A 16,911-nucleotide genomic window follows, 5' to 3' on the forward strand; every position below is an offset into this window, starting at 1 on the left:
TTCTCCCATCACATCTCAGTATTTATTAAGCTCCACACACTGTGGCCAGTGTGCTTTATATCTGATGTCATAATGTTTCCACACAGAAGACGTATCTGATTTGGAATTTTAAACAGTTACTCTGTTTTGAGAGAGAGGCAGGGAGAGAGAGAGAGAAGTACACATTTGAAAAAATGAGAAAAACTTTTATATGAGGGGATAAACTGGCCTGAACTCAGGGCTAGCAGAGTCAGATAGCAGACCTCTAGTTTGCATCTATGACACAGATAGGAGAGACCTAGCCTCATTAACTGATATAACGGGTGCAGTTATGGGCTTTTGCAGGAAGCTCAGTCTGGCATTTGGGGTGAGGGGAGGAAGCTGGTGTTTGAACTGAGGGAGGATGCATTGTTATCAGGAAAGCCTTTTGTTTTCCAGCATCGGCTTTTGTTTTCGGCTGAATAGCTTTATTGTGTGGAAACTGTTCTCTTTTCCCTCCTCCAGTCTCACTGACACAGTTGAAAGAAATTGTGATAGAAATTCTGTTTTTTTTCTCTCTTTGAGCCTTTTTTTTGTAAATTTGCTCATGTCTGGCTTGGTTTCAGTTTCTGCCTACCTTATGTTCTCTCAGGAAGTTGCTTTTGCCTGTATGGGGTGAGCCCGGCTGGACTGGAGCTTCGGCCTTTAGATGTGTTTCCGTCTCTCGTTATGCCTGCTGCTGATGAAGGCATGAATCAGAGACCTGCCGCTGAGACATCAAACGTCTGCTGGACAAAGATCAAAAACATAACCAGCTCACTCAAAACACTTTACTGGCTCGAAAGCTCATGTTTAGCCACATGTGTACCCTGATAAGTTTGGGTCAACGTTATAACCACTAATAATGTAAATGGGCTGGACTTTGACGTGAAGAGCAAAGGGCTGCAGTTGAGGTTCTTAAAACAGCTTTTCTGACATTTGTGCTTCTAACATATTAATCTGTTTGTAAAGTACACAGTGTGTGCTCCTTGGAATTCATCAGAGATCAAAATCATGCACAAACCCTGGACTGGCCCTCGTCCCCTGTGATTTAAAGGCCTCCGGAGAAGCATTTTATCTATGAGGCAGGAAGAGTTCCTAAAAATAAAAGGTTCCTGGTTTGGACATGTGGTTGTAGGAAGAACCTGATTGGTTTAGAAGCTTTACACTATATGAAAGTGCTTTTAAACTTTAGTAAGGTTCTTCACACTTGCACATCTGATGGGCAAAAATGGTTCTTTAAACAATCATCAATTGAAAGGTTCTTCAGACTATTGGTTCTCAAACTGGTCCTCAGGGATAATCATTTTTGTTCCATTTCGACTCCCAACACGTAGAGCAAAAATGTGGACCGTGTAGGGGTCCCTGGGGGTTGGTTTGAGGACCACTGTTTTAAGTGAACCTTAAAAGAACCTTAAAAGAAATTGCTTCAAAGAACCCTCTTTTGTACTCATACTATTTAGAGTGTATTGTGCAAATGTTCTGCTGCTTGCCTGTTGCTTGATGCTTTAGAAACGGCCTTCATATGTCTGATGCCTCACACTTTAGTGTGGCTGAATCTCCTGGTTAGGAGTGTCAGACATCATATCGGTCTGTTTCATAATAGAAAGAACTTTAATGTCTGCCAGTATGAAGCCGAATGTAAGCTTGCCTTCCCTCCCTCCATTCCTTCTTCTCTGAGTTCACTCAAAACCAACTGTGGCAGTCTGGAACAGTTCAGAGTAAAAGTGCAGCTTTGTTCCCTTTGATCCATTACCGTAAGTGCTTCACTTGCTGAGCTGATAACTGCTCTTTGTCTCCAGCGCATTAAACAGTTTTTTTTTAACCTTTCTTATTCATTTTTATGTTCTCCCAGATTAGTTGTAGCTGATTTGGCCAAAGTACTGCTTCTACCTGCTGGTGTAATGCCAGACCTTTCTTCATGTGTATTAACTTTTTTAACGTAATTAACTTATACATTTAGAATGAACCGAATTCTGTACACAGTTCATTTGTTTGTAAAACTATCTTGGCGGTGATGGCAAATCTATTTTTATTTTTCATTTGGACTTGAAAACTGTCCACAGAAGTGACACCTTTTCATTCCTCACTGCCCGTTTTCAGACACGGGGCTTGGAAAGGAGTTGCCAGTTTGGCAAATCACCGGGTTAAACTGTAACTTACGCATAGTTAATTATCTCTGGGTGGGGAGAGAAGTTGAGGCCCAAAGTGTTATTTTCACTCAGTCATCAGTCAGCCAATAAATGGTTCGGTCTCAGGAAATTGCAGCTCTTGAAGAATGTGGTTAGTGCTGAGACTGTCCTTAAGCTCTGGGTTTATGGGCTGTTTCCTTGTCTGCTGGATGACCGAGATTTTAACTTGTTTCTCTTGCATTAGTCATGCATTTCTTGTCATCCACACCGAATATGTCCTGCATTATTCTAGCAGAGGCGCCTCATAGTAAATGAGACAACGCTCTGCTCCTGATATGTTGGAGCTAACGGCTTCAGGAGGACGCGAGAGGGATCCAGACCTTGTTTTGGTCCCGTCGTTCACTTCTCGGCCTGTGCACGCCCAGTCAAATCACATCGCGTCAAATCAAGAACACCCCAATGCGTACGAACGACCATGGATTGATTTTTACAGTTGCTGAATCAAAGATCAATAATTTCCCTCTGCGCCCGTGTTATAATTAGAAACCGCAAGACCGCAGAATCAACTCGCAGTCGGAACAGGACAGAATTAAACCACACCAAGTGTTAAAACCGCGACAGAAATATTTGTACCAGAAATAAGACGTGAATATATTACACTCTTACCATAAATATCTACATACTCTTTTTTTTTTTTTTTTTTATCTCTCTCTTCATGTTTGTCTCTCAGTCACTAAACCGAATAACAAACCATACGCTATCGTATTTTAACATGACGTACCTGTAATGTGTTTTTATTACCCCAGCCTTATTTTCCCCACCTATTTTCCGACAAACTCTGCCTTCCTGCGCTAGGATTGCCTAGTAGTCAATGCTCGCACGATATCAGCCAATCGCAGCGATGGAGGCGCGATATTATTAGCCAATCGTAGCGGAGCGGGGCGGGATTTGTCGGAGTACGGGTGGGAGAAAAAAAAAAGCACTGCGCAGGTGACGCCGCGCGCGTGCTGAAATTTAAATCGGCTGCTGCGTGGAGACGGAGTGAGCCTAACGGTCACCGCTGAGGCGATGAGGGGCAGAGCAGCGGCGTCTTCGAGCAGTTCAGGATCCTAGTGTCGTAACATTTTAAGTAAGGAAGGTAAGATATTCAACCTTTAGTCGTGATGTGTTCGGCTACTGATTCATTGGAGACTTTGGTAGCGGTTTGTTCGCACCACAGTACACGCAGCTAATGCTGGGAGGCTACCCGCACACGCTGGGGAAGTTGGCAGCAAAGCTAACGTTAACAAATGAACGTTTTCTGCAGTGACTGACCTCCCAGAGTGGAAATTACGAAGTTTATAGGCGAGATATTGTAACTGCCTTTCATAAATCGCCCTGGTTTTGCCTGAACTTGTCAGCAATGCTTCCAGAGTTGTCTCTTCTCTCTTTGTCTGTCTTGGTCGGCTACGTATGGAGTTGTTAGCGCGTTTGAATGTTCGTGAAAAGGCACAGTATCACGCAAAGTCCAGGCTCCCTGCCCACTGATGGAGAATTCAGCCACAGCTCCTCCTGAGTGGTTAATTCGTGAAACTAATGACCTGAGATGGAAGAAGAAAACGTTTTTCAAAAAGACCCCGAAACGGTCTGATGGAGGTAAAATATGGTTTTAGGTTTTTCAGTGAATTTTGAACCCGTCACCTCACTTTTAAGCAGTGATCTGCATTAACTTAACAAGACACCTGCGTGGTCCCGTGGCTGCTGGTGCTTTGTCAAGCAGGCATGACATGACTAAGATCAATGCAATGTCATTAAAAGAGCACCATCGTGATGAAGCATTCAAATGGCATTTTTTGTATGCTTAAGCGGTTCTTTAGATTGATGGGTAATGTTTTGTATTTGATTCTACATAGAACCTTTTTGAAAATGGTTCTGTATAGCATCAGAAGGGTTCTGCTACAGTTATTATGTCGAGCTTGTAATAATAGCAGAACCCCTTTTACTGCTATATAGAACTATCTTTACAATGGTTATGTTGAATCAGGTGGGTGGTGTGGTGGGTAGCGCTGTTGCCTCACAGCAACGAGGGCCTGGGTTCGATTCCCTGGCCGGGTTCCCGGGGGCCTCTCTGTGTGGAGTTTGCATGTTCTCCCTGTGTCTGCGTGGGTTCCCTTCGGGTTTCCTCCCACAGTCCAAAGATGTGCAGTCAGGCCAATTGGACATGCTACATTGCCCCTAGGTGTGAGTGTGTGAGTGATTTGTGTGTGTCTGTCTATCTGCCCTGCGATGGACTGGCGACCTGTCCAGGGTGTGTCCTGCCTTCCGCCCGATGACCACTCCAGCACCCCCCGCGACCCTGAGGGAGAAGCGGCTTAGAGAATGGATGGATGGATATCTTGAATCATATATAACACATTTTTCTTCAATCTGAAGAATTATTTCTCCATGCAAAGAACAGTTTAAGCATGGAATTGGTTGTTTGAGTGCTCATGGTTCTATATAGAACTGCTGTCTTTGCTAAAGAACCATTGAAGATCTTCAATGTCAAGGTCCAACATTATGCCAAAATTCACCAAGGTCAAACTTCATCACGCAAAGAAATGTTATTGCATTGCTGTTTAGGTGTGAGTAGCTGAGAGTGCTTGAAAAACTGAAAAGCAACGGGTTATTTATTGGTTTATTGAAGTTAAGCCAAATTATAAGTTACAGGTTGGTTGTGGGGCCACTTACAATCTGTACAGCAAGGAAGGGAGACCCTCAGCCTATTTCCTTTGTTAATAGGTCTCTGTTTCCGCTCATTGAATCTTCTGTTGATGTCTGAGAGAAGTTTGTCTTGATCCAAATATAAGCATCTCATGCACGGTTGTTGAAAGTGTGATGGAGAGAAGCTGATTTCTTGGGCAGATTAGCTTAAATCGGGTCAATTTGGCCAAATCTGTGACAGTCTTCTGATGATAAAAGCTAAAAGCTGTTGTCAGTGCTTGTGCATATTTAATTTTCATTGTTCTTAATGTATAGTATCTCTTGAATGCTCACCACAACATGCTCCCATAGTTTATGGCTTGATGTTACTGAAGAACTGTTAACTGCCTCAGTGGCCTCTAAACTGGCCACTTGGAGGTCAGTGGTAGTCACATGTTTATTGCGTTGTCATGGGATCCGACTAAACCTACAATGGGGTCGACTTCAGATCAAAAAGATCCAGCTAACAAGCTTTGGCACACATGAGCAAGTTGTGTGATATAAATCCTTCTTTTTTCTGTCTTTGCACATCACAGATATCTCAAGGTTGTTCTTTTGTAGAGGATCTTGGGTGATCAAGTGAGTTAACTGCTCTGGGCACTCTTGGCTAATTTGTGATTACTCCAGGTCAGATGGCATCCCTGACAATTGGACGTTGACTTATGTGGCAGAGGTATCATTTTCCCCACTACCCGAAAGTGATGTGAGTCTGTGTGCTAACAGCTTCGTCTGATTTCACCTTTCTCCAGCCATCTTTCTTTCTGACTCACTAGTTCAGCCCTCACTCATTCTTTGACTCTCTTTCTCTTGCTCTCTGATTCTCTCACTCGCTCATGCACTCACTCAGTCACTCAGATGTACTAGTTGCATCAATTTTTATTTGGAGCAAGTTTCAGGCCCTTATGGAGTCAACTTTTGCTTATATTCGGCAACAAAAATTGTCCTGTGTGGAAGATATTTTGCAGCTGGTGTTTCTCGGTCTTCTGCAGACCGTATATCATATTTCTAATAACCTGTGTGTTATGCTCAGTAAACTGGTGGTGTGTTCAGCTAAAAATGTTTAAATTACTCTGTTAGCAGGGTTGGATGCTGGCCACATTTTGCATTTTTGGCTGTTATAAATGCCTTTGGTCCAATTTGCTACTGCTTTGGAGTTGTGTGTTTTTTTTTTTTGCTTCATTGCATCAAACCAGAAATTTGTTGGAATTTGACATCACCTTAGTGGCTAACGTGACCACAATATTCTTATTAGTATAAAGTTGTAATTGACGTTCTTTTTCAAAGCACCATCTGAGTATTTTTTTTTTGGGACTTTAGTATGTTTGTTAATTGTAGGTAGAATATACACTCACCGGCCACTTTATAAGGTACACCTTGCTAGTAAAAGGTTGGACCCCCTTTTGCTTTCAGAACTTCCTTCATTCTTCATGGCACACTTTCAGCAAAGTGTTGGAAACATTCCTCAGAGATTCTGGTTGGTTATTTGAGTTCCTGTTGTCTTTCTATCATCTGGAACCAGTCTGCCCGTTCTCCTCTGACCTCTCACATCAACAAGACATTTTCGTCCACACAACTGACCGCTCACTGGATATTTTCTCTTTTTCGGACTATTCTCTGTAAACCCTAGAGATGGTTGTGCGTGAAAATCCCAGCAGATCAGCAGTTTCTGAAATACTCAGACCAGCCCGTCTGGCACCAACAACAAGGCCACGTTCAAAGTCACTTAAATCACCTTTATTCCCCATTCTGATGCTCGGTCTGCACTTCAGCAAGTTGTCTTGACCACCTCTACATGCCTAAATGCATTGAGTTGAAGCCATGTGATTGGCTGATTAGCTATTTGTGTTAACAAGCAGTTGAAGTGGCTGGTGGGTGTATGATTTAGTATGTTTGATGACAATATTGGCCGTAAGATACATTGACTTCGTGGCTGAAGTCCACTTTTGTCTTAATAGCGTAATTGAAAGAGTATCAGTGTAGCAAGGAATCGAGTTTGGTTCTTGGTCAAGATAATTTGAGTAGTTGATACAGCCGTTTAGAGTATTCTGTCAAAGGCAGGTCAGTTAGAAGACGGATCAGCTGTAAATATAGATGTATCTGTCTACTGTAATGTATAACTCAGTTGATGAGATTTTTTGAAGACTATCAACAAACAACCGATGTAGCTGTTGGTGTAATAGTGTCATGTTTTATGTGTTACGGAATGGCGGGAGTGTAATGGGTTATTTCTCCTCTCTTTTTGTTATGACATCCTTGTTTGTTACACAATATTCTCAGTTATTGTTCTTTGAAATGACCCATAGATTAAGGAGCACTGATGACACACCCTGACTAATGTTGATGTGTGTGTACATGAAACATTTCCACTGTTCTCAGTTAATTATTGTTTCAATTGTAAAGCGTCACAGTAGCTTTGACTTTACCCCATTTCAGGGAACATTAGCTGTGTCTCTTTATGCATTTTCCTTGGTCCTTTTTTGCCTGTAACATTTCTTGGTCCGAGTTATCAAAATGTAGCTCATGAAATAATGTGCAATTTATTTCTCTGCATATTCTTGTCGCCACCTCCCCCTTCAAAAAATGGCATCATGTCTGGGTCTCCGTGGCAACGTATGTGGTCAGTCTTGCTATTGTATCTGCATAGTGGAAAGTAAATGCTGACCTATTATGGCATTGTGTCAAGATCATACATCTGCTGCTGAAGTGATGTCAGTATAGCAGTGATTGTGAGAAAGCAGAGTGAAATACACTGTATGTCCAAAGGTGTCCACACACAATCCTTATTGGTGAATTCAGCTATTTTAAGGTGCATGCTTTGCAGACATGTTGCAGTTTCTGCACACAGCTTGTATAATCTCAATAGAAAAGTATAGCAATAGACTTGAACACTGTAGGGCAGTAGCACATGAGCCTAAAGTCACAATGCCTGATGCCAACCATTGGCTAAAGGGTTAGTGGAGCAGTGAAACTGAGATCTCTGTAGAGATAGAACACTACCTAAAGGATGAGTTGGAGTGGTGATCAAGAACTAAGCATTTAACATCATTAGTTGACCTTACAATTGCTCTTGTGGCTGAAAGCAATCAGATCTTCACAGCAATGGTCCTGTGTTCAGTCTAAAACCTTCCCAGAAGAGTAGAGGCTACTGTTGCAGCAAATGGGGACAAACTCCGTTTTACTACCCTTGATTTGAGGTAAAAGCTGGTGTCTACAAACTTCTGGACATGTATAATGTACTTTCTCAGGACCAGCAGCTTGTATTGCTTCTAAACCACCTTATTTGACACAGTTTGTCAAATTTTAAACTAAAATGTAAATTAACATGAAAAGAAATCTGATAAAATATCAGTTTGCACTATCGTTCTTAACATTTGGTGGGGTTTATTTTTTTTTGTTTGTTTGTTTTGTTTTTTAAAGCAAATATCAATGAATACTGATTTGATTCCGATATCTTTATGCATCCCTAATGCTAGGCTTCTCCAGTCTGATGTGGTCCGGCAATACCAGGTTTAGTTGCTACAGCACCGGAGTAATCAGACTGAACAAGGATGACATTGGTTAGCATTCTGCACCTGGCTATGTTACAGTGTGGTTACAATAAAATAGTAATTATAACATTGTAGTGTAGAATGATTCATTGCTGTAATAATAAACTACTGGATACCCTGTCTGGTCTGGCCATCACTGATGAATTGATGAAGGATGTGTACATTTAAAATCTGACCTTTTTAAATTGAAGGGAAAAAAACTAAGAAATGAAAAAGGAAAATGCTCAGAACACTTCCTGCATCCCAACGGCATGTTCCCAAGGCACAGGAAGTCTAGAGGAGGAAATGTGTGGCTTCAGGCCTGTCTGACAGCACTATAGCTATTTATCCGCTTGTCTGTATCTAGCTTTTGTCCCTGTTGGATATTTTCTCACTGTTGGTTCGAGTGAAGTTTTGGCAAGAACAGAAGCTGTGGTGTTAGACTGGAGTGTGAAGCTGCGCAGCGGTGAGACATTACGGATTTCATTAGTAGTGCTCATGTACTCTGCCAGTGTGAAAATGTCAGACAGTGGCGTCAAAAGGTGGGTGGGGACTGAATTTTCTCACCTCTGATGACTTTAAACAATTGCTTCTTTTCCCAGCTGAGTTTATTAGTCACCAAGTGACCCATTGCTTCCCTGTGGTCTGGAGAATGCAGTTCTTGGCTTGTTTTGGAGTAGCTCACTTCTCAGCCCGCACCAGCTCTTCTCTGCTGTAGTTACATTTACACAAGTCACTTCTACCTGTTCACTTTAGTGTAGTCTTGCTGTGATGGGGCATAGGAAGTTCTTTTATGCCATAGACCTGAGAACCTGGCCTCAGCCAGTTTTCAGGACATGTTCTCTGTGAACCTTTGCTTCCCTTCCTGTTAGGGTGGCTTGTTGTGTTGGTGGTGTCAGCAGGATCCAATGCTTGAGGGCAGAGTTTGTGGAGTGCCTGTCTGTAGCGGTAGCGTGCTGCTGGAGCTCAGCCAGACTGAGGCATTAGAGGTGATTAGAGGCACATAGTGGGCCGTTGGAGGAAAGCTTGGCTGCAGTCATCCATACGCTGTCATGTTGCATAACTGTTAAGAGCTGCACTCCCATGGGAGCACTTGGAAGCAGAGGTTGAGCTGTGTCCTCACCCCCAGTTGATGAGTTAATATAAGCTGATTGTGTGTGTGTGTGTGTGTGTGTGTGTGTGTGTGTGTGTGTAAGGGAGGAGGGGGGGTTATATTCATGTTTTATTGCATTCATCAGATTTCATTTTCTTAATCTGAGCTTGTTTGAAACATGATATTGGGCTTCACTCTGACTTGTGACCGTTAATACATAAATGTTTAATTCTGTGGGAATAATAAAGCTTCTCAATTTCAGTTTAAGCCCTTAAAGTACATATACCTGCCTAATGTATGTCTGTCTACACTGGTATAAATGATGGGTAATTTCAGCTGCCCTGTAATGTTGTTACTGTGGTTTTTTTGTGTTTTTTTCACTTGTTATTAATATGCCAGACCATCTCCTCTGAATTAGTCTAATTGGCCTTCGCACTCTGAAACTCTGCAAAAGAGTTAACAGCTATGATACCTGTGCACAGCATATTTGACTGTTACTAAAAAAATTTTATGACAGTTACTTATAAAAGGATCATTTGCATGTGTGTATAGAGATGAATAAGAACAGTGTTTATAGTTTCTTAAACCAACACTAAGGCCCAATCCCATTTCTTCTTTTTACCCCTACCCCTTGTTAAGTTACCCTAAACCCTTGGAATGGAGTTACAAGGAATAGTGGTTAACATCTTGCCCCGTGAAATGGGGCAGCCCCCAAATAACAAAAAAATAATAAAACATTGCTGCATTCACAGACTACTAACGGTGCTCTGTAGGCCGGTTCGCCTGTCTTCAGTGATAACAGAGAAGGGAAAAGTTCAGCAACCTCACTGCTGGGCTTTAGTTATATTTAGGATAACATACTTTCAAAGAGAGGCTATAAGACAATTATTTATTATCGCCCACCGCTAATTCATTGGTGATTTGAAGCTGAAGTCAGCTATTCTTGTTCGGATTTTCCTGTTCCACCTTAAATGTTGCAGCAGTTACATTCTGGTGCTTTATGTGTCAGTTCTGCTGGACTATTTAAGGTAGAATGGGAATATTAGATAGCGAGCTACAGAGACATTAGCAGACTTTTAGCGATTTTTATGCTTTTTATGAATAAAATGACTATATTACATCCTAACAACATTTAAACTAAGATAATACAATAGTTATTGCAATTTTTTTAGCAGTGAAAATACTTTTGTGGGTTTCTTTGGTCGCTTGCGCAACCATCTTGCCGGTATTTCCTTTTTTTTTCTCCCCGTTAACACTCTGTTTGGAGTGCGCCTCTGAAAAACCTTAGTTTGGGGGGCCTTATAGCCCTAACGCTTTGCCCTGCCCCTCTATCTCAACAAAAATTGGGACACCCTAACCCTAGATGTAAATGTGCAAACAGAGGGCTAAGGGCCAAGTGGTAGGGGCAAGGGGTGAAATGGGATTAGGCCCAAATATAGTTTGGACTACAGTCTTAAAAACCCCAATAGATCTGCATTTGATAACTAGGGCTTGAGAAATGCTATAGGCAGTTGATTGTTTATGTCTGCAAACATCCAGAACTGTGGGCTCTTACTGGCTGTACTCAATGAAAGTTTGAGTTTAACATCTTTTATTGTCATTTGCTGAACACCGTATTTAATTAAAACAACCCCAGGCTTGTATTTCAATTAGCAAAAAAGTGGCTTCTTTAAGGGCCGGGGAATTTTAATTCTAATGCCAAGAAATTCTGAAGCCTGTGACTAAAGCTGAAAGACTAGAGCCAGATGCCGCTCCTCTGGCACAAGAAAGTTTACCTCTACCATATACAATTATATTGTATAGATATACTGACGTGTGCCAGACTACGAATTGCGTGTTCACATGCATTGATGGCTAATTTAACAGATAATAGAGAATTTAGCTTGCCTGTTACATCATCTCATCCAAGCTGGGTGGCACTAGGGAAAAGCTGCTGTTTGTTATGAACTTTAAAAAAAATAGCCATTGAATGTGGATTTAAGTCATGATGAATGTATACACAGGCTGCTTTCTGTGTCTGTGAAAACCAGCGGCCTTGCCAAGGCTGCCAAGCTAGCATTAAAAACATGTATTGTCTAAAGACTGGCTCTTTTAAGTGTTGGAGAACAAAACCTTACCTTATTCTCTATACACAGGTCACAGTACACAGGGTCATAGCAAAACATTTCTAAGGACATAGCAGAAGTTGCCACAGCAAACATTTCTGAGGACTGATCTAGGAGTGCCTGTGTGTGCCTGTGTGTGCCTGTGTGTGCCTGTGTGTGCCTGTGTGTGCCTGTGTGTGCCTGTGTGTGTGTCTGTGCTCATCTTTATATCCTTGTGGGGACTACATGCCCCCACGTTGATGGGAAATGGCGTGCTCAAGTGAGGAAGTTTTGCTGATCCTCACCACACGTGTTTTCACCACAAATGACATTTTTTGGAAAAACTGAAAGAGCAGAAAATTGCCGTTTACATACTGAAATTGAGGTTAATCAAGGGTTGGGTTTGGGTGTTAGTTGGCTATAGTAATACAAAAATCAAATAAGGAGGAGAACATAAGTCACTGAAAGTCCTGACTGGTAATGTAGGACAAACGCGTGTGAGTATATGAGAGCGGGAGAAAAAGAGAGGGAGTGTGGGCTGTGCTTCCCTACTTGGAACTGTGAATCAAGCTTGTTTACCAGCATCTTGTGGCTCACCAAAAACCATGTGACCATGCTTGTTTACCAGGACTTACTGTAGGCCCATAGAGACTTGGAACCATCTGGGGGCTAAGGAGGTCCTTACAGTAGATGAGACTTTCCCGGCTAGGTTTTCCCGCCAGACAGATCTTCAAGCAATAGGCCAGACTAATCCCAGTGTCTGATCGGCCTAATCTGTTGGCCTGACCTGCCACTCGACTCAACCTACCATACACAGAGCAGAATAGCCTGCTATTAGAGCTTTTATGTATTTGTTTTTTTTTTAATTAAATTTTATTTATTTACCCCCCCCCCCCCCCCCCCCCATTTTATAATGAGCTTGATGTTGCTGTTCCTGTTTATTGTGTAAAATTAAAAGCTGTTGTCTGGGGGTTTGTGCAAATGGTGAATCTTCCTGTATACTGGAAACCTGCAAACAAGACACTGGCAAATAGGAAGCCAAACTTCTCTTGTATCTATTTCACCAATGAAAAGCATTTTTTCCTGAAGCATATTACATATTTGGCTCCTGTGTGGCTGTAAACTCACTGTGTGAACGTGTAGACCTGTAATTAATGTGGTTTGTTGTCAGAGCTTTGAAGATTCATTTCTGGTAACTCATTAGCATCCAAGCACTAATCTTAGTTTAGCTTATCCTGCACTAGCTTCATGACCTATGGCTTTGGCAGGGGCTGAAAATAAAAATAAGACGCAGAACTACGAAAGCAATTGTATGTTAGCCCTGTTAACCTTTTCGGTACATTTACAAACCCTTCCTTGTAGCACTGTTCTGTCCTCTGATTTTGCGAAAGAAGCTTCCCAGCGTCCAGAGTTGAAAGGCATGAAAAGGGATGAGGATGTTGCTCTGTTTCTGCTTTAATGTGGATAACATTAGCTTATTTATTGCTGTTTTACAGAGACATTAAGTCAGTACTTTATTGTCCCAAGTGCTAATGTTTGTGGTTAGCTTCTCAATAGCAATTGTAGTGACAGTTTGCTAACTTGCAGCCTAGCTAGCATTAGTTACATTGCTTGCTGGCTTGTTCGCTCTGTTATACCATGGCATTGCAAACGATTTGCAAATCGTTTTATGGCCACGAAGATCTAAAAATGTGGTGTTTGCCTTGGCAGAATATGTCCATGATTAGTACAATGTGTATGTATAGTACAAATTGGGACTAAATTTTTCTGGATTATCATTGAAAAGAAACATAACATCTCTTTGTAGAGGATTACAAATGCATTTAAATGAATAAAATTCAGACATCCTTGCATCTGGTCTAAAGTCACCTAAACACTTTTGCTCTTCTAGAATACGATACATTTGTCATCAGATTGAAATATTAGTCAAATCTAGATAAATCTGTCTGATATACATTTTTGATTGTGATTTCAATGTCATTGTAATGTCAGTATGAATACTTTACACAATGATTAAAAGTTTAACCAAATGCTTCTATCATTGAATGTGTTCCTCACACTTTTTTCCATTCTGACAATTTTCCTCTCCACCCCTGTCCTCATTCCTCCACAGTACTCTGCTAGTTCCTAGAACAAAGCCCTCAGGTCTGTCTTTGTTAAAAACACATCATGCCTTGATGGCTGAAGAGAGATTTGCTAAAATTGACTTCAGAGGCACTCCTTGAAGGTTCAGCATTCTACCTCCTGACCGGAGGTGAGACTGACTGTTGAATGGGTTGAATATTGTAATTGTAAATGACAAGCCAAACGCTCTCACTTGCCATAAAACATATGTATTGCTTATTTTAGCCTGTCAGTGAGAAAGCTGTGTTCATTGTGTCATTCTTTGATGCTGGAGTGGTGTCTCAGTGATATCTGTCAGTAAGGGATGAAATGATTTGTCATTTTAACCAATGATGAAATGATAAAGTAAAAAAATATTACAGTATTAAGCAACAATTTAAAAACACAATAAGATGGCTAACAATAAAGGAAAAATGAACTTTACCGGACACACCTGTGACACTTTTTGAAAGTCCAGAACTCTGTTTAGGACGTTTCTCAGCATGTTTGTGTATGGGAGGCAAATCCCAGCCAAGAAGAAAATGTAAATGCAAACAATAAAATGTAAATGCAAACCTCTTTTTGCCATTTCTTTTTCCAAACGTCTGTGCAAATATGCTGCCAAAATTGAAGATGAAATGAAATGCCTTCATTTGGAATTTCATTTTTCAGATGAGCACGAGCCGTTTGAGACAAAAATAAAAATAAATAGAAAACAGCTATTTATCGTTTCATTTCATGTTGTTATTCTGGTTTTTCACGGCCAAATCTAAAATGTAAAAGCTAACAGACAAAAGGAAACACAAACTTTACTTTGGCTTTTTTTTGTGAAATGCAGAATACGTGTCAAAACTAAAATCAAAACACGAAGCTTACTTTCTCCTAATCTGACAAAATGAAAATACAAAATGAATAAATCAACAGCAAAGTGACAGTCTGTGATTCAGTTTTCGGTGCTGACGCACTTTAACTGTCAGAATGAAAAGGAAAATGAAAACGAACATCAGCGCCACCTGCTGGAGAGTCACTTCTTCATTTTCCACCTTTCATTTTATTTTTCAAACTGACCAACATGCAAATATATGTTAATTAGCACTAGGCGGGGCTACGGGGTACATTTTAGGACAGCCCAAGCCGTCTGAGAAAAAACACCATCATGTCTCAGATCTGATGACCAAACGGCCTCAGAAAAAACTGAAAATGTTACGCTGGCATTTATATAGAGATACACAGTAGTTACGAACCAGTCTGTGCTCGACCAGGCTTGTGCTTGGTCTGAAACCTTTTCTCTGAGGCCGTTTGGTATGACGGCGTTTGGTCTGATGTTCAGTTTTACCAGATCATGACGGCGGTTTATCTGGAGACTCGAAGTCTTTTATCTTGAGAAATGATGGCGATTCTGAAAACTGAATCACAGACGGTCACTTTGCTGTTGATTTATTCATTTTGATTTTCATTTTAATTTAGTCAGATTTGGAGCCGATCGCTATGAAAAAGAAATAAGAAAGTAAACTTTGCATTTTGATTTTAGTTTTGACACGAATTCTGCATTTCACGAAGAAAAGCCAAAGTGAAGTTTGTTTTTTCTTTTGTCTGTTAGCTTTATCATTTTAGATTTTGCTGTGAAAAAACAGAATAACGACTAAAATGAAATGACAAATAGGCGTTTTTAATTTATTTTTATTTTTGTCACAAACGGCTTGTGCTCATGTGAAAAATGAAATTGAAGGCATTTCATTTCATTTTCAATTTTGGCACATATTTGTGCAGAGGTTTGCATTTACATTTTATTGTTTTCATTTTCATTTCCTTTTTGGGTGAATTTGCCTCCCATAGTTTGTGTAGTGAACGTCTGTCACATAAACCGTCTGAAAGTGAAGGAGAGCTGGGAGATTTGTGTGAGAAGAGTGGAGCCTCTGAGTGAGTGTTCTCCAGTAGTAGAGGCCTTTAATGAGTGGTGTTATGGATAGACCAGAAGCAGTACCTAAATGTTCTTATCTCTTGCCTCTCCCAGATCTGCTGAAGATTCATGCTCTGCTGATTTACTGAGCAAGGGAAGGACAAGGCCCTAACCTCCGCCCCCTGAAATTTATTGGAAACTACTACTGTGGTTTTGGAGTGAGGAGTCTACAGTGGAGATCGCCATACCTTCTACAAAAAAAGGCCCCTCTGGCAGAGGCCTGTGAGATTCCACAAACAAGTCTACAGAGACAGGGCGTGGACAAGAGAGAAGTGTGAAAAGTAGAGAATAAATGTGTTAGCCATTCCTGGATCATTCCTGCACCCCCCCTCCCTAAGCCTTCCATCTTTGCTGATGCTCTTCTGGAGCCTGAAACTCTCCAGACCAGTGAAAACCAAGGAATAATCTCTTTTTCGACATGATATTGTGTTTTATTACTTTTTATTGAGGCTATGTCCCTGTTGTTGGTATTACTGGGACAGACAAGTTGCTGAAAGCGATTTCCACCATGTCATGGAAAAGGAACTACTTTGCATCTGGCAGCAGTGGGCTGCAGGGCATCTTTACCCCACGGACCATGACCTCTATTGCTCCAAGCAAGGGGCTCAGCAATGAACCAGGTCAAAACAGCTGCTTTCTCAACAGTGCTCTGCAGGTAGGACAGTAGTTTGTTCTTTCTTTCACTGCTGCACACATACAACATATTGACCAGACAAGCGTTTGGCCGGTGATTTGAATCAATTGTGTTAAATTCCATGCACAAGCAGTTTTCTAGAATTACACCTGGGTTTGCTTCAGCTGGTCAGTGTTCATCAGTTCTTTTTTTCATTATTCAGGGGACATATGTAGTGCAGAAATGTAGCTGTAAGCAAATGCACAGCTGTGAAGCAAGAGGGTACCATTCAACCAATGGACCTTTTACTTTATTGCACTGCAGGTTGTAATTCACAAGTGAGACAAATTACAGTTACACATGTTCATAACATGGTGTAAGAGAACATTAATGATCAAAAAATGCTGCTATGCAGAAGTATTAAATAAAAGCATGATCTGCATGAGGTTGGTCGTCATCCCACAAACCCTAGTTAACATACACACCTGCATGCACAAGTGTCTGTCTGGGGGTTATTTAAAAAAAAATAAAACCTATCCTACACAGTGTGTTCTACGTTGAGGACTGTTGTGGTAAAGTTAATGCTAGTATTTAGTGTTAAGGAAATTGTAGGGAGTGATATACCAGTTGTTCTTTCTACGGTATTAGTTTCTGGTTAGTCCTGGCGGAGATGGGAGGAAA

At 41.1% G+C, this 16,911-nt stretch overlaps 1 protein-coding gene across 10 annotated transcripts in view; it reads left to right on the forward strand.

Moving 5' to 3' along the window:
- Positions 1–16,911, forward strand: part of usp54a (ubiquitin specific peptidase 54a) — a 76,999-nt gene that overhangs the window by 16,928 nt on the left and 43,160 nt on the right. For 5 of the 10 annotated variants that reach the window (XM_037538607.1, XM_037538608.1, XM_037538609.1 and 2 more), the window contains exons 2-3: positions 13,668–13,808; positions 15,672–16,272. In XM_037538607.1, coding sequence (XP_037394504.1) covers positions 16,126–16,272 — 147 coding nt within the window. In that variant the 5' untranslated portion in view covers positions 13,668–13,808; positions 15,672–16,125. Of the gene's footprint in view, positions 1–3,136; positions 3,268–13,667; positions 13,809–15,671; positions 16,273–16,911 lie in introns of those variants that run through there. The other 5 variants (XM_037538606.1, XM_017715855.2, XM_017715851.2 and 2 more) reach the window with 4 other exon arrangements.

This window comes from Pygocentrus nattereri, chromosome 5 (assembly GCF_015220715.1).
Source record: "Pygocentrus nattereri isolate fPygNat1 chromosome 5, fPygNat1.pri, whole genome shotgun sequence".
Classification (NCBI taxonomy): domain Eukaryota; kingdom Metazoa; phylum Chordata; class Actinopteri; order Characiformes; family Serrasalmidae; genus Pygocentrus; species Pygocentrus nattereri.